The sequence below is a fragment of the Oryzias latipes genome, chromosome 9, assembly GCF_053564925.1.
Source record: "Oryzias latipes strain Hd-rR chromosome 9, Olatipes_Hd-rR_3.1".
Taxonomy (NCBI): domain Eukaryota; kingdom Metazoa; phylum Chordata; class Actinopteri; order Beloniformes; family Adrianichthyidae; genus Oryzias; species Oryzias latipes.
Genome location: NC_136245.1, coordinates 7,568,528 through 7,591,781, shown reverse-complemented (window position 1 = coordinate 7,591,781; position 23,254 = coordinate 7,568,528). Strand labels below are relative to the sequence as shown.

Genomic DNA, 23,254 nt, shown 5'->3' with positions numbered 1-23,254 from the left:
CTGTTCTGACAAAACCAGATGCTAACAAAACTCCATTTATTAGCAGCAGTGTGGTTTGTGTGCACACAAGTGTCTATAAGAATAATCAGCTTACAGAAAAACTGTGTATATTCAGTGAGGGCATGTTGAAATGTATCATTCAGATTGTCACTGAGCATCACGTTATCATCCACTCACATATGTTTCTGGTCTGTTATGAGATTTTACGTGGTTTTTTTTGTCTTTTTGTTTTAAGAATAAATTAAAAATGGACAAAATCAACTTCTTTTCTTGCATCAAAGAGGAAAATTAGATCTATTACAAAAAAAAGGAGCAAATGACTGAAGAAAGGATAAAAACTGGTTTGAAAGCTATAAAATACTCTTCCAGAATGTTTATTAAATATTATATTTTTTTTCACTGGATATTAAATTTATTTTTTCTTTCATTTCATTAAGAAAATAGCACAAGCAGACTTACCAAATGCTACACTAAAAAAGAAAATACTTTAAGATGGATATAGTGTGATGGGGAGTGTGGAAAAGAGGTGAAGAGGCGAGTGCAGGCAGGTTGGAGCGGGTGGAGGAAAGTGTCAGGAGTGTTGTGTGACAGAAGAGTGCCAGCAAGACTCAAAGGAAAGGTGTACAAGACAGTGGTGAGACCAGCTCTGCTCTATGGGTTAGAGACGGTAGCAGTGAGACCGAGACAAGAGGCTGAGATGGAGGTAGCGGAGATGAAGATGTTGAGGTTCTCCTTAGGAGTGACCAGGTTAGACAGGATAAGGAACGAGTACATCAGAGGGACGGCTCATGTTGCCTGTGTTAGGGACAAAGTCAGAGAAGCCAGACTGAGATGGTTTGGACATGTTCAGAGGAGGGATAGTGGATATATTGGTAGAAGGATGTTGGAGATGGAGCTGCCTGGCAGGAGGGCGAGAGGACGGCCAAAGAGGAGATACATGGATGTCTTAACAGAGGACATGAAGTTGGCTAATGTTAGGGTAGAAGATGTCCATGATAGAGTGAGGTGGAAAAGGATGATTCGCTGTGGCGACCCCTGATGGGAAAAGCCGAAAGAGAAAGAAGAAGAAGACTTTAAGATGGATATAGGAGGCAGACGGAGATGTCTGCAGACACCTGCTGAGCTTCCACACTTCAATTTGACAGCACAATTCGCTCACTGGCAAATGAAATGGATTATCGAGCCGTGCCGACGCGGAAACTTTTAGGAATATAGGATTGTGCTTCACCAAAATGCAGCTGCGGGAAAATATTGCCACATTTTGGTATGGCCATGCCTGCAGGTTCCTGGCTGTATGGTCATAAAGTCTCTACAAGCAAATCTAGGAATTGGAAAGGGAGTTCAGTCATTCTGAAGTGATTCTTCACTCTAACTCCTTCACACATTGAATGATGAGGAGAGGTTTAAAATCAAGCTGAGAAAGAAGATGGATTATTTAACTGATTTGCATGATTGAAGTGACTTTGTGGATGGTATAATTATAGGAGTCACATCCAGCTTCACAAAAAAAGCAGCCGCGGCTTGGCTTTTGGGTATGAATTATTTAAATGGCAATGTAAACAAAAGTTAGATGTTTGAGCTGCAATAGCAATTGGTAATGTGAAAGCTGGCCATTCCAAACACTGTAAATAAGCAGCAGCTTTAAGGCAAATCCAACTCTATACTGAGGTTTGTAAACAAAGGGCTTCTCTGGGAAATAATGTGATCAAAACCAAAACCTTCAGTTTCTGCATTTCTTACAGCACCTACATACATTTCACTGGATGATTGTTGATGCATTCAACTCCGCTACATCCTGTACCACTCCGGGACATGATTGGCCTAATCACAATCTGAAATGCCCAGTTATTCAAGGGTTAGGACTGTGCCAGATCAAAACAAGAGAAGCTGAAAGTAACTATTGTAGACATGGGTTTTGATTTTTGGACCATGTTTATTTTAAATTATGTAGTATAAACTGTGTTTGACAAATTTAAATCTGAATATTTGAAAGAGTTTTTTACAACAAGAAAAAGTTAAATTGTATCGCAGGAGTTGCCACAAAGAGTGTATGTTTTACTATTTTTTATATTTTGTATTTTGTGATTTGCTTCTTTAATACTGCTGGGTAATAAAATAAATTCTCCCAGTTTGGATGTCTTATTCAGGTTTATTCCATTGATTTTTTTGTGTTTACAAAATGTGCTTTTTTCCATTAATTAATTTTTGCAGCAGCCAAAGCTTTAGTGTGTTAAAGCAGGAAATAGTGACACAGGCAATCTCCCAAACAGGCCTCTGAGAGGCTCAGCTCTCACTGATGAATAATGCTTGGGGGAGCAGACGCTGTCTGACACCACCTGCCTGTCATTTAAACCTTGTGCTATCCTTGGCACTTTGACATTGGGAGTTGGGTCATTTTGACCCCACTAGACAGTGCGCTGAACTTTTTTGTTCAGTGATTTGTAATCTTCACTTGTGTTTTTGGGTGTTTTTAACATGTTCTTGCAGCATTTTTCTCATGATGGAGGACATATGCAAAGAAAATTAAGATAAAAACTGCGCTTCTGATTATTTTTGCATGGAATTAGGAGCACTCAGGAGCTATTTTATGTACAGCATGTTGTGGACAGACTGATGCATTTGGAAGTTACTTTGTGTTCTTGTCTATTCTTTTTTAGCCATCAGGGCTATTTTAAAATAATCTCAGCAAATCCCTAGCTGCCGTAAAGCCTTCTTACCAATTACCGGTAAATAAATAGATCCAAAGAATTTCTCTATAAAAAAGGCATCTGCTTTCATAGTGCAAGGCAGCTGATAAGAAAAGCTAGTACAATTTCTAGAAAAAGAAGGATAATGCAGAAAGGACGGATTAGCTAAATGTAGAAGTGCAACATCATATCTTTCTAATTAGAGGTATTAAGTTGAAGTGAGTATGATTTTTTTAAACAGAACCGCGCAAAGCTTTCCATCCTTTTGTTTTAAGTATCTCTATTAGAGCATAGAACAATTCCAAATGCAGAAACTTAACTTAATTTTTCGCTATATACTTGTGCTACTTTGTGATTTTTTTACAGCAAAAATATTATTGAATTCTAATGATTCTCTCTTTTTTTTTAATCCAGTTCGTTTTTCTTTCCCAATGTCAGTCGAATGTGCAACAGTCAGCCACGCCTGTAAAACTGCTATTGCCACCTCCTTTTTACAAAAGCCACCGCACAGCCACCAGCCAAATTTGCTGAAAAATTTGCATTTAGGTTGCCGCACGGTGGTATTTTGGGATACATAATTATAGAAGTTTTAGCAACTTTACCTTTTGTGTTGTTTAAGTGTTTACTCTGACCTGTAACTTGCAGCGTGCCTGTAGAAAAAAAAACATGCATGAAGATTTTCTATCTAAGGACTCATTAAGTGGTCTACAGTCTTAACATTTTGTGCAGGTCATCTGTGCGTCTCCTACAGGTTTGCACATTTTTCGCCTGCAAACAGCCTGTATCCACTCAAAAGTGCTGTTGTGACTAAGAGATTTGATGAAGACAGGAAATGCCACTGTTTCAGTGAGAATCAGCTCATACTGCTCTAGGGTTGTTGTTTTTTTATGCGTTTGTTTGATTTATAAGTTCTCAACAGACAACAGTCAAAAGTGTCCTGAATAAATCCTCGCGTTTCCCGTAAAAGAGATCAAGCAGTCAAGGAAAACAAGCCACAGCAGACAGATGACCAGCCAACCAACTGGTCATTGACCTGCTGAAGAAATCCTCTGTAACTGCGTGGAGCAATGGGAACCATGTGTGACGCACATTTTTGGATGATAAAACACTGCAACATGTCCATTAGTGAGGAATGAGCAAGATAAAGATGATGGATTTGCACAGGAAGTCGCTTCACACTAGTATTGTCAACATCCAAAGTCTAGATTTGGACATGGTCAACAAGTTACTGAACTATAAACTAGACCGGACCAGAGCATCCTGTGCAAAAATACTCCTTGATGGCTGTTAAAACACTCAGTGACATGTTTTCACCTCAGCTTTTCTTGTTGCCGTGGTGGATGTGCAGATTGAGGAACACACACCAAACCAAACAGGCGGTGTGATCAGCTGTGTCCAGGGCCACAGAGGATGTGGGCCATTGAGTGAAGAATGTTAACTCTGGTAAAATCAATAAAACACATTTTTTCTTACTCTTTGCATGAAATTAAAAGAGTTAATTAGAGCAGCTCCTTCAATGCAGACAGATCAACCCACAGCCTTGAAAAGAGCAGATCATTCATGATTCATCCACATACCAATTAGCTCTTCAGCTACAGCTCAATGTAACCACTGTTATTATGAAACACTTATGCTTGTCTGATCCTCAGCTGTTATCCTTGGCACTCTCTTTCTTTTCAGAGACTTTAGACATTCAAGTATTGGCTCTTTCTGTCCTTCTGTTGCATTTCTCAAAAACACATTGTATTGCAGTGTGTGCTGCGCCCTCACAGGTCATCCCGTATTATATATGTGTATAAGCACAGCACAGCTAAATTCTTAATATGTTGAAGCCACTTGGATGAGTGATGACACATTTAAAAAAAAGATTTTAAGTTCAGATGTCACGACTCGACTCCTAGACTTCTTTGTATGATGGTTTAGTAGATGTGTTTTATTGATAATGTGCAGATTCTGCTGCAACTATGATTTTTTTTAACAAGACGCATTTGCAGTATGACCAGATAAACCAGCGTTAGACATGTGCACATTTTAGTTTCTACAAAGATTTCAGAAACGTAAGAATTTTCCTTGCAAAACAAAAAAAAGAAACTAGCACATAATGGTAGGACATGGATGTGGAAAAACGTACAAATTAGGGAGAAGAAGAACCAAATCATCCGACAAGATAATCATTACGCTCTTGACTTATGAAACTATACACATCAACTCTCAGCTCAACTCCCAACTTTCCCAGCATCTGTGAAGAGTCCTAAACACAAAAATCAGCAAAGCAGGCATCTGTAAAGCTACGTTCACACCACCCTCAGCAATGCGCGTTCAAGCAACCACTACCACTAAAAGGAAGCATATGTTTCAGGGTCCAGCTTTCAAAACTTGTGTTGACGTGTAGCTACGCACATTTTTAAGTCAGTTTTCTGGCTCTCCAAACAAAACTCAAAACCATTGGACGTACGTTAAAAGTTAAACAATATCAAACTTTGACCAATCAGGGACTCTGATTGGTGGAGACATATGGATGGCGTTATTTTTAATTTACAGATATGCCACCTGTTTGAAAATTCAGGAGGAAAAAAGTAATAATTGCGGTTTGTGCCCAGTCAGAAGTATTTGATACCTAATTAGAGATGTAAAAGAAAAAGATTTGCAAGATGTGTACCTTATCGACATTTGGCACCAACTGTAGGGGACGGCCATGTGCTCATAAACAGTAGAAGAAGAAAAAGAAGAAGAACCTTCTCCGTGTTCAACCAGTGTGAACACCATGGCCTATATACGCGTTCAAGAACCCGCGTTTAGCCTGTCACATGACGTGTGTGTGTACCATAACACTGAGCTAAAGTGACGCAACCAACTGGTGCCAGTAAACTGTTTGCATTGCAGTAAAATTGGTTCTAGCTAACAAGCCTAAGGGGTTTTAAAAAAATACCTGAATTGCAAAAAAATAAAAATAAATGAGCTTTTCAACCTCTTCCATCCAAAGGAAACCTATTCAGGAAAACGGGTTTATTATGCCTATCAGACACCATTACCAACCTCATCCTGTTTAAAGTAAACTACAGTCCAGACAAAGTGAGTTTTATGTACAAAGTTTCCTCGCTACATCACAGTTTACGTATTGCAGTCTCGTGATTTGCAGATTTTTTTAGTGCAATTTTGGGTGTTTTTTTTTCAATGGCAGATCATGTCTGCCACATGATTAGTTGTAAAGCACTGTCAATTAATTTCTTCCGTGCTGTGTCTCCTGTTTTTTAAGAAGGTTTGAACTTTGAGAGTTTCAACAAGACAACAAGTTGGAAAATGTTCATGTCTGTCTGAGAAAAGTTTAGAAATTGTGTAGTGAGGGGTTTTACAGTAATGGAACAACTATGAGTTTAGTTCTTCGTGGGTTAATTTTGGATCGTAACTCCCCCAATAAACAATAGACTGCTGTATTTTGCTCTTGCTTCAAAATGTTGCAAATTCCCAAACGCATTAAGATTGTGTAAATGTTAGGAAAATTAACATAAAGTGACCCGATTACAAAACCAAAAGACAAACTCTTGAACTAACAGTCATAATCTTCATGTTCTCCACGTCTATAGTCAGTTGATGCAATGTTAAAAAGCTTTCGGCTTGTGTGCAGTTAGCTGCCTTTGTCAGCATGCAAACAGTGAGATCTAATAATACCCTCCTCTGAGACCTTGCTTACTAATTTCAGTTGACTGTGACGTGGCAGACAGTCTCACAGGGTGCAGACAGTAACGATGGCGGGCGAAGGGCGATGCCTTTGCTGTGCCTGGGTTTGAGCAGTTGTCTGTGTGAGCATGCATTCACAAATAGTGACATCTATTAATACCCTCCTCTGAGACCTTTTTGCAAATTCCAACAGACTGCAACAGCAGAAGACGGAGGCGGCAGCGTGCCTGCAAAGGACAACAGGTGGGATGTGACCTGGGGTCAGCTTACATCCGATGTGTCACTTTCGGCTTCAGAAGTGGAGTAAAGCGGCTTCTGTGTTTTCAGCCTGCTCACACGTGTCTTCTTACAGTGTCGTTGGAAAAGTATATCAGGCCTCCACTTACAAACAATGAAACTGCTGTTGCACATTTCATAACCGGATCTCTATGGAAAGGCCACGGCAGGCTGGCAGCAGAGTAGGATCAACAGTGCGGCTGATGAGCTGAGAGGGTGCCAACAGCAGAGCTGGGATCAGAGCTTCGTTGCTGTGTGTCTGCGCACTAGGATGCGTGTCGTGGCGTGGGCGCTTTTCTCTGTACTAGTATTTTGCACAGATTGTTGACGCTTACCTGTGTTTTCCTCTCTTGTGTGCGTGTCAGACAGCTGCGTTTTTGGGCTTTAAAAAGACATGAGATTTATTTGCAGAAGCAGTGAATATAGTGTAAAATGTGAATACAACATCTCACAACAAATATGTTAAGCCAGTTTTCTCAAAGCATACTTAAATGCTGTGTGACAGGAAAATTGTGTGGTGGTGTTGTTTTTTCCTCTCATATATTTAACTTGTGCTTTTGCACAGCAACCCATGTTTCTGCTTTGTAGGTTTTTTGTCTTTTTTTGTAAGACTGGTTCCAGTTTTCCCCTGTAACACAAACTCTTTTGTTCTATTTTAGTAACTTAAAGATACACGATATTTGGATGACCGATGACTTTTCAGTCATGACTTGGCTGACTGACCAAGGTCGTGTATTATGAAAAGCGACTGAGCCTTTTTAGTCTGTTGCATCACAGTCATTCAAAGGCTGTCAGGCAAACTCTTGGCAATTCGTCTCTGCTTTTATGCAATTTCATTTATGCTCCTATCTGAAAAAAAAAGGTTTTCGGGTTACATTTGTTAAAGATTATTTTGAAAAATAACTAGTTTAGTCAGCTGAGAGTGCAAAGTCTAATATTTTTTAACCTTTGCTTGTTAAAAGTAATGTGTTCTTCATCATTCAGACCAATTTCTTTCTAGATTTGTTATTTTTCTCAGTCAGTGTTTTGTTCATCTGCACGGTTTTAGTTATATTCTCCATTCATGTTTTTTTGTATTTAACAACAAATGAATCATATACATATTTAGCAATGCCAAAGAAAATTTGGCTGCTTTTTCTTACTTTTCAAGGAGCACAACACACTTAGCTTTCCTGTCACAATTGGATTCTTTTTTAAATCCAAAGGATTGTAACTTAACGTATCAATATATTTGTTTGCTGAGCAATATGTACAGTTACAGTACAGTTATTTAAACTAAATGATAAAAGTGACTCTGGTCTTCTCTTGGTCCCTGCAGAAAATAAAAATAAAATATTTGGCTACTTTAGGAGTTGATTGAAGAGACTTCCTGATTCACTAAATGCAGGATAAATTGCAGAGGGACAGACAGCTGGCTTTTAGAAACAGTAGAATGGCTAGCACCAATAAATAAAGGGCATTTTTCTTTTAAAACACACCGCATGAAAATGTTATAGTTTGGTTGAAAAAAAACCATTAGATTTTCACTGAGATCACGTTCTTCTTTGTATTTAAAAACAATTAAAAAAAGGTTTGCCCCACAGGCTGTTTGATTGATTAGCCGATGTCAGTGAAAACCAGTTTTATTGGAAATCAAGGATCAGAGATTCTGGCAATTTTCTTTGACTGTTGACTTGGGAAAAAAATGCATTAAACATTCATTATTCCAGCATTTGAGTCTGCAGTGGTCACAGTGCTGTGTCCTGTTTTTGCTTAATTTTCTCCTCTAAAAATGATTTGCAGTGGGAAGCTTCAGAATTAAACAGCAAATGTACAATACATTTTTTAATGCTTTTTAAAATTTGTTTTACTATTTTTCCTTCATTGAAAGTACATGCATTATTCAGTGGAGAAAACACAATAAGTGGTGACATGCCGTCAGTTTGTCAAAGACACAGCACAATAGCAGTGGCTTTCACACTGCATGCATCTTTTTCTCAACACAAACAGCATCCCACTGCAGTTGCTGTCAACTGAAAAGCAATGAACAACTTCACTTAGCTATTTGAATAGATTTTATGTGGAGAGACTCACATCTTTTCCACGTTGCAGACTTTGTATTCAGGCCAGTCAATGTAGCATAGGATCCTGCCGCCAATCTTTTCCGTGTTGGAGTAGTAGTACTGAGGAAAGGCCAGGAGCAGAGCCAGAGCCCAGATCACTGCAACCACCACCTTAGTCTCTGTAGACGACATGCGCTGCTGCAGGGGGTGGATAATGGCCATGTACCTGTGGAAATAACGTTAGTTAAAAAATTGTATCCAAAACACGCTAAGACTTAACCACAAGCTTGTCTTATGGCTTATAACATCAACCTCAAAGGTCACTAGTGCAACATGCTTTTAATATCAATTTGTAATATCTTTTGATATGCTGCAATGTTTTTTTGAGTGTTTTTAACGTGCTCTTACGGCAGTTTTCTCCTGATGAAGGACATGTACAAGAAAATTCAGCTTAAAATTGCATTTCTGAGTATTTCTTTATTCAAATAGTCGTGAATCAGCAGCAGAAGAAAGAAGAAAAAAAATGCCGTTTGAAAAAGATTGTAGCAGTGATGTAGAAGTTACAACAGCTCCGTTCTGATGCCTCTACTTGTAAACAAATAGATCCATGTACGTCTGTAAGCTAGCAGAGGACCATGTAAACACATGGATGATGGGAAACATGTGGTCCCACCAACAGTCCCGCCAATAACTCAGAGGTGGGTTTCTGATGAACTTCTGCTGCTCTGCAGAAACTATGACCTAGAAAACGACAAGTTTTTGATTTAGGCAAAAAAAAAAAAAAAAAAATCATAGTTTTAAGGCTACGACGTAGTTTTAAGGCTACCAAAAAAAAGAAAAAAAGAAAACTACAAGATTTTAAGTCGTAAATTTACTAGATTTTTTCTCATAAATTTATGAGATTTTGAGTCGAAGTGAGCATACAGTGCAGCAGCAAGTGAACGCCGCGCAGCAGCAGAGCAGACCGACTAAACTCAGTTGAACAGGTGAGCTGAATGTTTATTGATAATGTTCCAAATGTTTGGAAGCTCATTTGTTTGATTTACGATTTATTAATGTTTTATTTATTGATGGGTGGTTTGCAGGATCTCTGCAGCCCGATGAAGCCATCGGTATCCCTGCAGCTGTCCACTTCAATCCTTTCTTCCTCCATTAAAGACAAGATCTCTACGTCTGTGTGATGCTTCCGTCTGAGGAGGAGCACTTTTTTTGTGGCATTTTTTACGTAGTAATGCTAATGCAAATTACTATTTTCATTCCTCTTTATTGTTTTATGTTGAAATGGGACGTTTCATCTGGAGGAGTGGGCATATTTAACACTGTTTACTTCTGCATTGGTGTTCGGATGACAGGTTCATGACGCAAGGTGACAAATGAACTTTAGGTCATGTGAATGAAAAGGAAAATAAAGATCCTCCACACCCAAATGTCTCTGAGGTCCTTATTTTACATATAAAACTCCGCCTTACCGACACCGAACCCTGGAAAGCCGGCTCCACTGATAATAATCTGATTTTGAATCGCCAAAGATTTTGAGTCGCAAAAAAAGCTTCACAAAAGGCTCCACATATTTCACCTTTAAGCTGGGCTCCGATAAATGGAAAACTTTGGTGTTTTCCTCGTTGATCTATGACTTTTTACTCGTAAATTAAAAAAAAATATTTGTTATAGCTTTCCCCAAAATAGGTTTGGGCAAAGTGAGTGGTCCACATCATGAAACATAATGGTCCCTGAATTTGAGTTTTAATAATAAGTTGCATTTTAAAAAAAGATTGTAGAAATTCAAAAAAAAAAACAACTATCTCACACAGCATTTGAGTATTCTCTTCTCCCTCATATAATCAGATAAATTATGTCAAGTATGAATAAATTCAGTCAATTACGTTCAGTGAGCCTCTCAAGAAAAAATGCAAGAACCATTTTTCATGTACAAAATCTCAATATAGGAAAAAAGGACAATGGATGCTTCATTTTCTTTTAGATTTTCTCACTTTAGACATGTTTTAAATATATGTTTAATTAAATGTATAAATATATTTGACAACAGCACTTTACAAAAAATGTTGATTAATTTAGCACAATATCTTAGCATAATAACTTTGCAAGCAAAGTTTACCAATCAAACTCCTGCTGAGAAAGAAAGAGGCCTGCTTAAAGGTTTAATCCGACTAATCACCCAACTCAATTGGTTAAATTGAAGTTTTTCCTAAAAACACATCAGACACACACAGGAGGTCTAAAAAAATCAAAAACTCCCTGCAGCCTGTTGAAATACAGAGGTCATAGTTTTAGTTTCACTTTAGCGCTGCTGCAAATGACTCTGACACTCACGATGCTTTCTTACAGCTCAGATGAGTCATTGTGAGGCTGTTGATGTCAGAATCAAACACACACCTGCAGCGAGCTGCTCAAATCATGGACTCTCCTGCTGGCATCCAAGCACTCTTTTTGGATGCAACAGCTTCTAAGAGCAGCACAACAAGAAGTTAAAGGTCAAGTCGGTGCAGGGAAGGAGAAGTAAAACCTTAACAACAGTGTCAATGTAGTATTACAAGGCAATAGAAATGGGAGTCAGTCAAGATATAATTCTGACTCATTTAATTCAATAAAAGCCTGGGTACCTGTGTTTCCTCCGATCCCTCTTTTATTCCTTCATTTGACTTTTTTAATTCAAATCTGACAAATAGTAATAGCTGTTTATATCTGTCCCAAGAACAGGCAGATGGCTGGATCCAAGTGCAGCAGGTTTATTAGCTTAGCTAAAAGTCCACAAAGCTAAATAAGGGTCAGGCAGGAGTCGATAACAGGGATAAGTTCATCAGAGAAGAGACAGGTTGGTCAAAATACAGACGAAGGTTGGGGCAGGCAGCAGGCAAACATAGTCAGGGTCAAAAGACAGAAGATTGGGTCCAGATAAAACACTCTGTAAGGAAGGCAGAGTGACACAAACAATACTTCACATTGAGCAGAGCTCAGTGCAGACTTTAAGTATGCTGTGGTTGATAGAGTGAATGAGAGTCAGGTGTGTGGAATCCAGGAGATGTGGTTAGAACTCAGTCCAGTCAAACCCGTCGAAAGACAGAACGAAAGAACCAGTCCCGCTGGTGACCAGAGGTGGAGACAGAGATCTGACTTCTGACAATATCTCAACTTCCTGTTTGGAACACCAGGGGGAGGGGTCACTCAGTCCAGTTCTCATGTACAGTCTATATCTATATTTATTTATATATTGTATGTATTTCACAACTACAGTATCTACAGCCACAACGTGATTCTCCTTTAATCTTAAATGCTATTTTTGCTAAGTACCTTTTTTTAACTAACTGATTTTGATAAGTAGAATATGTTTATCTAACAAATCTGCATTTGGCTTCCGCTGCTGTTAGTCTTTCCATAAATCAACATTGTTTTAAAATGTTAGAAATCTTAAAACATTTGTGGGCTTCATTGTTCTGATGCAATTGACATGCTGATCCAGATTGAGGTGCCAAACGGATGCTATGTCAGGTCAGTGGAGTGTCAGGGCAGGTCAGAGGCTGGGATTCCAAGAGAACCATGAACAGAATGATCCCAAATATGCAGTATAATTATATCCCCATTGTTTCATGAGTAAGACAGCCTCCTGAACTGTGATGAAGTGATCGCGGTCCTTAGCTTGTTCCCAGCAGATTGCAGAGCGGAGCCCAGGTAAAGTCACAGTCCTGTTCCATCGAGAAGAAAATCTGGTGTGGAGTCCTAAGCTTTATGAAAAGTCATCATGTGATTCACTTCCCTTCCTGTGGCAACACCCTCCAGAATTAGCCGACTGCAAACATTGAATGAACTCAACATGGTGAGAATCCATCCATAATCTAAAACCAGCTAAAGCGCTTTCAGGGTCACAGGGATGCTGGAGCCTATCCCAGCTACTGTTAGGCAAAAAGCGGGCTACACCTTGAACAGGTCTCCAGTTCATTGCAGAACACAATTCAGATGAGAAATTTTAGAATCACCAGTTAACCTATGAAAAATGTTTTGAACCGTAGGAGGAAACTGGAGTGCACAGAGGAAACCCACACATGCTTGAGGAGAACATGCAAACGCCACGCAGCTGGGTTTCAAACCAGGGGATTCTCATATGAGGTGAGAGTGCTAACCACTACACCACAGTGCAACCTCCATGTTGACGAGGTCCAGTGGTTTTTGGAACCCAGAAAACGAAAAAATTTAAGTTGTACAACGGAAATATCTTGAGGGTAGCAAATATTAACACCTAGGTTTTAGTTTTTGTCTTTTTATCTTTGTGAAATTCAAAGAGTATATCTTGGACTTCCTGCATTGAATTATACAGTAATCATTATTTATCATGGGGGTTATGTTCTAACAGTAACCCGTGATAGATTAAGTCAAAGTAGGATTACAAATGTTTTACAAAAACCCTTACTAGACACTTCATGTACTTTTCTCTGACACACATGAACATTTTCTCACTTTTCTCAAAGTTAAAAATGTGGTAGAAAAATGAGTTCAGTATAATAGAATGACAACAAAGATTTGCTCGAGATCAAAAACATGTGCTAATTTGGTGAACTGAACGCATTATGTGCAGGTGACACGGCACAGAGATTGATTGACAAGTCAAAAGCCAAACAGGACGCAGAACACAAGACCCAGCTTAAAATGAAATAATACATGAATAAAGGAATTCAAAATTGAACCAAAAAATCCACAAAAAAGCGAGACCGCAAAAGGGAAACTGCGATGGCGAGGGACTGCTGTACATCATATAACTAGGTTCTTTTTGACTCAATCAGTATTAAGTCGTCTTTTAATCTTCTTCCACTGTTTTTGCAATATTATGTGTTGCGCAAAGCATCTGACTGATCACGTGATATGGATTGAACAGCTGAGCGTGCTGCGTCATTTATTTAATGGCGAAGCACGCACTTCATTCAGGAAAAGCACCGGCGAGACACAAGCCTTGTCAGTCCGTGCATAAAGCTTGTTTCGTACCTGTGTGCAATTGAGTGGTCCATATTAATTTGTTGAAGAGGCAGCCGGTAAGAAAAGACTTTATCCAAGCGCTAAAATTGCGCGATCACTTGTTTCCTTGTTTGTTTGGTGTGTTGTGGGACCGGAGTGTGCACTCCGCAAATGTTTGTGTGTACTTCAGGTACCAGTGGGAATTTTCCGCATTAAGGATTAGATGTTTATTTCGTCGGTGTGCTTTGTAACTTCTGTAAATTTACACTGGGAAGTTCTTTATGAATGTGAATTTTTGCTAAATAATGAGATTTTAAAGTAATTCTTGAATAAATTTGGAATTAATACATGAACTTAAATAAGAATGTTATTAAAGTAAATGAGTAATGTTGCTAATTAACTGAGGCACTTTAAATTGCATAAATGTTTGTTGTTAATGTGTATGTTGAATTTTGTAATATTTATTACTGTTATTGTGTGTGTTTAAGGTTTTTACCTATTGATTGCTGCCAGATCAAATGGAAATAAATTAAAGTTTGGAAATTGATCTCAAGTGGCAGTCTGAGTAAATCGATCTTCAACGTTGGACACTCAGCCCTTTTCAAGTGTGGGAAAAGTACACAAAAAAGTATAAACACTTGACATTATGCACTTTATGCTTCCATGAAAATAACATTTTTTCTTTTCTAATAGATAATTTGCTGTTTTGTTCAGATAATCTTAATTTATCGCTGTGCACAATTCTCAAATTCTACAGCAAGAATAACAATTTGGCTGATGTAAATCCCTGAGATTATCAAAACTTTTTTGGTCTAATCTGTTTATAAAATATTAATATTTTACACAAAGGATTGTCTACAATGGCATTATAGTTAACAACCAAAGTACACGATCAATGCCGATCTGGCTGTTTTATTGTTTATTGTGGTGTAACTATCTCTGCACACATTGGTTAGATTTAATACCCCACACAGAGAATGATCCACACTCCCAAAGTAATACGCTGCTGGAAAAAGCCTTTCTACAAACTATAAAGAGCTAGTTTGTGGATTCTGTCTGTGCCAAAAACACAGCCAACACAGCGAGTGTTTCATTTTTCATGGATTTGCTGGTGAAGAGCTGTGCTCTACCATGTTCCCCTCCCTTTCATTTTGCTTTTTGGAACACTCACCTTTGAAACCATACACTTCAAAAACCTGTCTGTGGGCAATTTTTGATTGCACTCTGTATGGTAAGCCATCACGACAAGAAAGCAGTACATGGAAGCGGGGCTGAATCTGGTGGGTAACAGATACCTCCAATTATTCCCAAATAGAATCTAAACTGCCATGACAATGCAGTGGCTTTGTGTCAACACCGTGTGGCTGCTGCCCTGTTTTCCTGAGATGTTAGTGATTAAGGAGAAAGCAGCAATGAGGACAGCTGCCTGCTGCCATGCTTGCAAGGGATTTATTTTCTCTTTCAAATTCCATTTATCAATAAACTCGAGTAATTTAACTGTGAACGTGTTTCTTGAGCTTCACTGTATTTCTTAGTTTTGGAATTATGTAAGGTTTAATGCAGTGGTCTGTGTTGGAAAAAAACTGTTTCCATCTACATTTAACCACAGAGTGTTCTATTGCATCCTTTATGTTTCTAAATCACTCCGTCCTCAAGGTGCATGTACCCCACTGCACACTGATCAGAAATGTTTTGCTCCAGTTTTTTATCTCCTGCATAAGTGTAGGCGTTATTTGGTTTCGTGATTCTATTCCACAACAAATTGAAGCTATCAGTCATGTAGTTTTGAGCCAGATTCCAGCTAGGATGAGAAAAACAAAGATGTACATGGATCTATTTGTCTGCCAGTGGATGCATCAGAATGGAGCAAAGCAGGGAGCTTGTCGTTTGTAGCTTATCCGTAACAGCTACAATCTTTTTCCAACTGCATTTTTTTTGTCTGATTAACAAAAAGTTAAAAAAATAAATACACAGAAATGCCATTATACCTCCTATATTACCTCCTATTTTACCTGCAGCACACACACAGCACTCCCACACCTCCATACATGGGTGGGGTCGGGGGGGGGGCCGGTCTTCACCCGCCTGGTCCTCTCAGGGCGGCCGGGCTTATGGGTATCCTGTCGGCTGCGGGAATGGTCGGGCATACGGCGCTGGGGGTCGGCCGGCTGGGGGGGGGTTACTGCGTGGCGGTGGGGGTGGGGGGGGGTAACCAGATGATTGTGAGTATGTGTGCGTGAGTGCATGGGTAGGACGGCCCTGGGGGCTGGCTCGCTGGGACCCTCTGGGGCTTTCCCTCCCCATCACAGAGAGGGGAGGGCACTGAGAGGGTTGGGGAGGGGGGCTCAGATATTATGGCGGGGGGGGGGGTTGTAGTGTGTAGGGTTGTAGGGTTATGGGGGGTGGCTGTGGGTGCGTGGCGATCCCTGGGTTGCTTAGGTCGCGTGCCTGGGCTGGCTTGCAGAGACGGGGCGCCGGTCGGGGGGTGTCCGGTTCATGGGTTCCGGGGGCCCTGGCTTCGTCCCTGGCCTTTGTCTCGGTGTCCGGCGCCCGGTGGCCCCCATGGCTGCCGCCTGGTACGGCTAAGCGCTCCTGTCTTGTGGCCTGGGGGCCGGACACTGGGTTCGCTTGTGCCTCTGGGCATTGGAGGGGCCCCTATAGGGGGGCCCTCTCTGTGCCTGGCTGGTGGGGTGGGCGGTCCCCTCCTCCTCCCCTCCCGGGCTGCCTGGGTCCGGATGCTGGGGGGGCTTCTGGCCTGGGGGGCTCTCCTCCCCTCTCCTGGTCTGGCTGGTCTGGCTGGGTAGGATCTGGCTCCCCTTATGAACACACGGTTCACGTCGGCAGCATGCATGTATCTCCACCCCCACGTGCACGTGCACACTGCCACACTGCTCCCTGTCTGCTTCATCCCTCCTCCTTACCCACAGTGTATTGATGGACAGATTTATTTCGCTCATCTTAGTGTCAGATTTTCACCTTTGATGTAACATTCGTCTTTCCAGCAGATCTGGTATAATTGTTACAGCTTAAAATAATAACTTATTCAAATCAGTGCTTGTATCCCCCACCTTTTCACCTTTCTTCCTTTTACTCTCTTCCACCCTCCCCTCACATTCTTCCCCTCTCCCTCCCCACACACACTAAATGTAACAAATAAATAAAAAATAATACGACAAAAAGGGGTTTATACAAATCTACACTCTAGTTTCTTGAAGCTATATAACCTCTTTTTGTGATAGTAAAACCTGTCCAACACAAAAAGCCTTCAGCTCTAATCTGTTTGCTCAGCTGTTGGACAGAACAAGTTTAAAAAAAAAAAAAAAAAAAGAAATGCCATTATAAGCGTAATAGACAAATACTACACGATCATGTGAAAAACAACAAAAACATGATTGTCATTTGGGTGAAAATCATGTTTCATTCCGTAAACCAGAGAATTTAATAAACCATTGGACTGATTTAAATATTTGTGCTTTAGTTCTGTTGGGTTGTTGTGCATTTATATAAATCTTATTTGCGTATGATGAACAAATAATTGTTTCCTCTTGTCTGTGGTCCTTGTCAAATGTTTGACGACCCCCGACACTTAATAAGATGATTTGATCTCCCCCAATATTGGTTTACCTGATGCGTCATCTTGTCAGTGTCAGGATTTCGGTGTTGTCTCGCCATTTCTGCCGTTCTCATCTCACCTGCTCCCTGATTTCTCAATGGCTCCAGCTGTGATGCGGGGTATATGAAGTGAATGTGTCTGCTCACTCTTTGCCAGTTCGAGATTCTTCACCCTGATGAACCTCAGGTTACAGATCACGGATCACGGTTCACGGATCACGGTTCACGGATCACGGATCACGGATCACGTTCCGCTTCCGTTCGGCACCGCACGCTGTGAGTCTGGTCCTCTCAACGCTCACACGGAGCCTGCCGCTACTTTCACGTAAGGAGCCCCCCTCCCAACTCCCTACGGAGTTCATACTGCAGGTATGAACGACATACTCCAACGTCTGAATGATATCTCCTCAGAAGCTGTCAGGCCTTCCGAAGCTAACAGGCTAGCCCAGGAGGGCGCCCCAAAACCCCGCATGCCTCCCCCCCAACGTTTTTCAGGTGACCCTGGACACTGTCGGACATTTATTGCCCAGTGCGAGATTTTTTTTGCTTTACAACCGTCCATGTTTAGTTCTGAGCTTTCCAAGGTGGCCTTCGCTGTGTCGCTGCTCTCTGGGAGAGCTGGACAATGGGGTACTGCTGAATGGGAGCGACAGTCTCACGTCTGTTCCTCCTTCCCTCGATTTGCTGCTGCCCTCAGACGGGTGTTTGATCCACTCACTCCATCCCATGAGGCTGGTCGTCGGTTGCCTCATCTGCTCCAGGGCAACAGATCAGTCGATGATTATGCTATAGACTTTCATACGCTCTCTGCTGATTGTGAATGGAACGAGAGGTCGCTATATGATGTATTCTATCAGGGACTCAACGACTCCGTCAAGGACGAGCTGGCAGCTCGAGACCTACCTTTGTCCCTCAATGGCCTGATGGAGCTGGCTGCCCGCATCGACCGCCGGATGAGGGAGAGGCGCAGAGAGAGAGGTATGAGACGGCCACCTGCATCTCACGTTCCTCAGCCTTTCTTCACTGCAGACGCAAACTCAGCCGTCAGAGGAGGAGAGGACCTGGGGGCGTCTGAACCCATGCAGCTGGGCCGTACAAGGATCACACCGGAGGAGCGAGAGCGCAGATCCCGGATGAAATTGTGTTTCCACTGTGGAGCACCAGGACATCCAGTGGCGCGCTGTCCGGTAAAAGAGAGGGCTCAACATCAGTGAGGTGGACATGTGTTTCCATGTTATTTCACTTCCTGCTCTCTCTGTCATTTTTGGTCTCCCCTGGCTGAGAAAACACAATCCTAATATCGACTGGTCTTCTGGCAGGATTTTGACCTGGGGAGCTGGTTGCCCTGAAACCTGTCTTGGTTCCATGAAGCGCCGTGAAGCTTCTGTCATGGCTGTAGAGGAGGTGTATCCGGATCTGTCCAAAGTACCCTCTGAATACTTGGAGCTGAAAGAGGTCTTCAATAAAGTTAAAACATGTTCATTGCCTCCCCACCGTCCTTTTGACTGTTGTATCAAACTCCTTCCCGGTAATATTCCCCCCAGGGGTCATCTCTATTCTCTGTCTGGTCCTGAGCGACAATCTATGCAGGAGTACATTGATTCCTCTCTTAAGTCCGGTCTCATTTGTCCCTCCTCCTCGCCTGCTGGTGCTGGCTTCTTCTTTGTGAAGAAGAAGGATGGGGGCTTAAGGCCATGCATTGATTATAGAGGGTTAAACCAAATAACCGTAAAGAACCGCTACCCACTCCTTCTGATGAACACAGCTTTTGAGTTACTTCAGGGTGCGTCCATTTTCACAAAACTTGACCTTCGCAACGCATACCACCTCATTCGGATCAAAGAGGGTGATGAATGGAAGACGGCATTCAATACTCCCAGTGGCCACTACGAATATCTGGTCATGCCGTTTGGTCTCTGTAATGCACCAGCCGTTTTCCAAAATGTGGTGAATGAGGTGTTGGGGGATATGATTAATAATTTTGTCTTCGTTTATCTGGATGACATTCTGGTCTTTTCCAAGTCAAAGGCTGACCATGTTCAACACGTCCGCCGGGTTTTGCAGCGGCTTCTCCAAAACAAACTATTTGTCAAAGCAGAGAAGTGCAAATTTCATCTCAGTTCGGTGTCATTTTTAGGGTTAAACATAGCAGAAGGTCAAGTCCAAATGGATAAGACAAAGGTACAGGCAGTGTTAGACTGGCCTGTCCCGGAGACCCGCAAACACCTCCAACATTTCCTTGGGTTTGCAAATTTTTACCGCCGTTTTGTCAGGGGATACAGCCAGATAGCAGCACCACTTCATGCTCTCACGTCATCAAACGGGCGCTTTGAATGGAATCCACAAGCCAATGAGGCTTTCATCCAGATAGAGGTTTTTCACTTCTGCTCCAGTGCTTAAGATGCCTGATGAGGACAGACAATTCATTGTGGAGGTTGATGCCTCGGACCAAGGTGTGGGTGCGGCGCTCTCACAAAGGTGCAAGGAGGACAACAAGGTTCATCCATGTGCCTTCTTCTCACGTCGCTTAAGTGACTCTGAACGAAGGTACGATGTGGGGGACAGAGAACTTCTAGCCATGAAGCTCGCCTTGGATGAGTGGCCAGCGCCATTGGCTGGAGGGGGCTCAACATCCATTCATCGTCTTCACGGACCACAAGAACTTGGAATATATTCGCACAGCCAAAAGGCTCAATTCCCGCCAAGCCAGATGGTCATTGTTTTTTAATCATTTCACCTTTTCACTCTCCTACAGACCTGGTTCTAAGAACACTAAGGCTGACGCCCTCTCGCGTCAACATGCTTCCAGTCCTCTAGACCACGGTGCTGAGCCCATCCTGCCACCTTCAGTCCGGCTAGCAGTTCTCACCAATGACATCGAGACTCAGGTCAGACAAGCTCAGACACAGCTAACCATTCCTAGTGACTGTCCGGCCAATATGTTATTTGTTCCAGAACAACTGCGCTCAAAGGTTCTCCACTGGTGCCATTCATCGGCTCTCCATTGTCATCCTGGTATAAGTAGAACCACCACTGTAGTCAAAAGGAGTTTTTGGTGGCCCTCCCTACAGTCTGACATAAAGAAATATGTGGCGGCCTGTCCCGTTTGTGCTAGAAACAAGACCTCTCACCAACGAACTTCTGGGCTCCTCAATCCTCTCCCGGTTCCCCACCGGCCCTGGTCGCACATCACTATGGACTTTGTGACTGGTCTCCCATGCTTAGAAGATAACAACCCAGTACTTACGGTAGTCGATCGATTCTCAAAGATGGTGCATTTTATTGCTCTACCAGGGTTACCTTCGGCTAAGGAGACCGCTGACGTAGTACTGCGTCAGGTTACATGGCGTCCCTAGAGATATAGTCTCTGACAGGGGCCCACAATTCACAGCGAAGTTCTGGTCGGAATTCTGCAGACTGCTGGGTGTCACAGTTAGCCTCTCATCAGGATTTCATCCCCAATCCAATGGTCAGTCGGAGAGACTTAATCAGCAACTGGAGACCAGCCTACAAATCTTGTGCTCTTCAGATCCTTCGTCCTGGTCACGCAACCTGATTTGGGCAGAATATGCCCACAACACCTTGCTGATGAACCTCAGGTTACAGATCACGGATCACGGTTCACGGATCACGTTCCGCTTCCGTTCGGCACCGCACGCTGTGAGTCTGGTCCTCTCGACGCTCACACGGAGCCTGCCGCTACTTTCACGTAAGGAGCCGCCCCTCCCAACTCCCTACGCTCTTTAAGACTGTCTGCTTCTCTCCCCCCTCGGAGCCTGCTGTCTACACGGACCTTGCTGTCTTCACCCCTCACGGAATTCCCCCTCGGCTGTGACGTCACACTGCTTCTCAAGCTCTACAGGACCTAGCAGCCCCCTTCCTTTGGACTTTGGACGTTTTTTGGATTGAAAGAACTCTCCAAATAAACTTTATTTGCACCCTGTGCGTGCCTTATCTCGGGTCCTCATTAACTTATAACAGTCAGCTCAATTTATTTTTGTTACTCTGTTCAGCTAGTTAAGTTAAGTTTGGGTAAGTTCCTTAGTTGATTGTGTTTTAATTGACCTCTTTATAAAATAAATAAATAAAATTAAATAAATAATCTTAATTGGCTGCCTGGTTTTTCTCTGTAAATTCGTAGCGAGTAGGGGCCAACAAAGCTGCATCCAATATTTCATGTCAAAGCCTGCACAGCAGCCATATTTCCATGCCCATGCCTTTTAACTACAACATTTGCCAACTGCATTTTATATTACCAAACCAGAATGATTACTGTCTTTTCAATTTTTTTAATTTTAGTATTTGCCTTTTGTGCCATGCTTCTATGTGCAAAAGGATTTAGGAAACGTAGGGAAAAAACATACCTGCACTTTTGCACTTCTGCTAAGAAAATTTAAGTGACACAACATTAACAACGAAAACCCCCAACTAACTACAAACAAAAACAAAAAATAATAATTTACACTCAAAAATAGAATAAAACAACAAAAAAAGTCAACGCCCATGATGCACCTCCCCCACTGCTTTCTTTGCAGCGAGCAAGAAAATTAGAAATGAGAAATAAAAGTCAAATGTTTGCATTCACAAACACAAATCCCTAACAGCATCTCCTTATTTGAAAATTCATTTTTATTCTATTTATTGTATATTGTCAGCAGAACCAAGTAATGATGTGAAAAGAACAGACCTTAAAGAGTAATCAGTTGCTTTAATTTTTTTAAGATAGATCCATTTTAATAACATATTTATGAAAAAAGGAAAAAGTCAAAGTATCTGTCACACACCTAAGTGTGTGAAATTTGACCCATCCTCTGGGGGAGCGGTGAGCTGCAGACACAGCCACGCTCAGGAACCATTTGGTGGTTTAACCCCCCAATCCAACCCCTTAATGCTGAGTGTAAAGCAGGGGGGCATTGGGTCCCATTTTTAGAGTCTTTGGTATGACTGCCTGGATTTGAACTCACTATATTTCAGTCACAGGGCGGACCCTCCACTACAAAGCCACTGAGCATTCATCCAACAACTATGATTTTCCAAATAGGAGTGTGCCAGCACTTTCCAGGTTCTGACAGTCCACCATATTAGAACGATGGGGTTCACAGGTGGTGTAGCTGTCCTGCACCGCAGCAGCCTTTTCCTGTTACCATCAAATTCTGCCATGCACAATAGTATTTTAATATTCAGTCCAGCTATCTATCTATCCATCCATCCATCCATCCATCCATCCATCCGTTTTCTTTGGCTAATCCGGTCTCGCTGTTGCTCCACTGTGAGTCTTTTATAAAAGAACTGCTTAAAAAATCAGGGTTTGTTTCATAACATTTCAATAGCAAAATGCCAAAATTGCCCTTTTTTGTGCATCAGGTAACACAACAGTTTACTAAACGAATAAACATGCATGTTTGATTATAGGCAGCCAACACAAATGCTAAAAAGTATCGGTAGTACATAACCTGAGCTTTCCTAAACTTTATTTTGTCAAAGCCTTGTTTTTGCATTTTCTTTCTATTAAAAATGAAGTTTTAGAAGCAAATGCAAAAATAAAATTGTACTAGAATAGAATAGAATACTTTTTCTTTATAAAAGGAGCACGACAAAATTAAAGTCAGCCATCATGTCAAAGTGCATTAAGAATAAAAAAGGAAAAAAAGACAATAATAAAAGCCAAAAAGCAGTGCAAAAACATACTGCATGTATACAAATGTCACAGCAAATAAAAGGCTTCATTTAAGAGCCTGATGGCCTGATGGTAATAACTGGTTTTGAGTCTGTTGGTCCTGGCTTTATGGGATTTACTGTCTCCTCCCTGATGGCAGTAAATTGAAAATAATTTCACAACCGGCATTAACCACTGTGCCTTAAAACTAAGCAGTGCTGTTTTGACAAACGCTATTAACTGTTTGTTTACAAGTGAAGGCTTAGATTTCACATGTTTAATTAATTTCAGATAGAGGGAAAAATGACTCCATCATGCTGTAGCTATCAGTCCTATAGGTA

General features: G+C 41.5%; 1 protein-coding gene and 1 long non-coding RNA gene across 2 annotated transcripts in view; one reads left to right on the top strand and one right to left on the bottom strand.

Moving 5' to 3' along the window:
• tacr1a (tachykinin receptor 1a) overlaps positions 1-23,254 on the bottom strand; it is a 58,179-nt gene that overhangs the window by 15,653 nt on the left and 19,272 nt on the right. Inside the window, exon 2 of the mRNA NM_001278897.1 lies at positions 8,715-8,909. Within this exon, the coding sequence (NP_001265826.1) occupies positions 8,715-8,909 (195 nt within the window). The remainder of the gene's footprint in view (positions 1-8,714; positions 8,910-23,254) is intronic.
• On the top strand, positions 11,035-14,192 carry LOC144994521 (uncharacterized). Its single transcript, XR_013658083.1, has 2 exons — positions 11,035-13,722; positions 14,134-14,192. It is a non-coding gene; the product is annotated as an uncharacterized LOC144994521 (long non-coding RNA).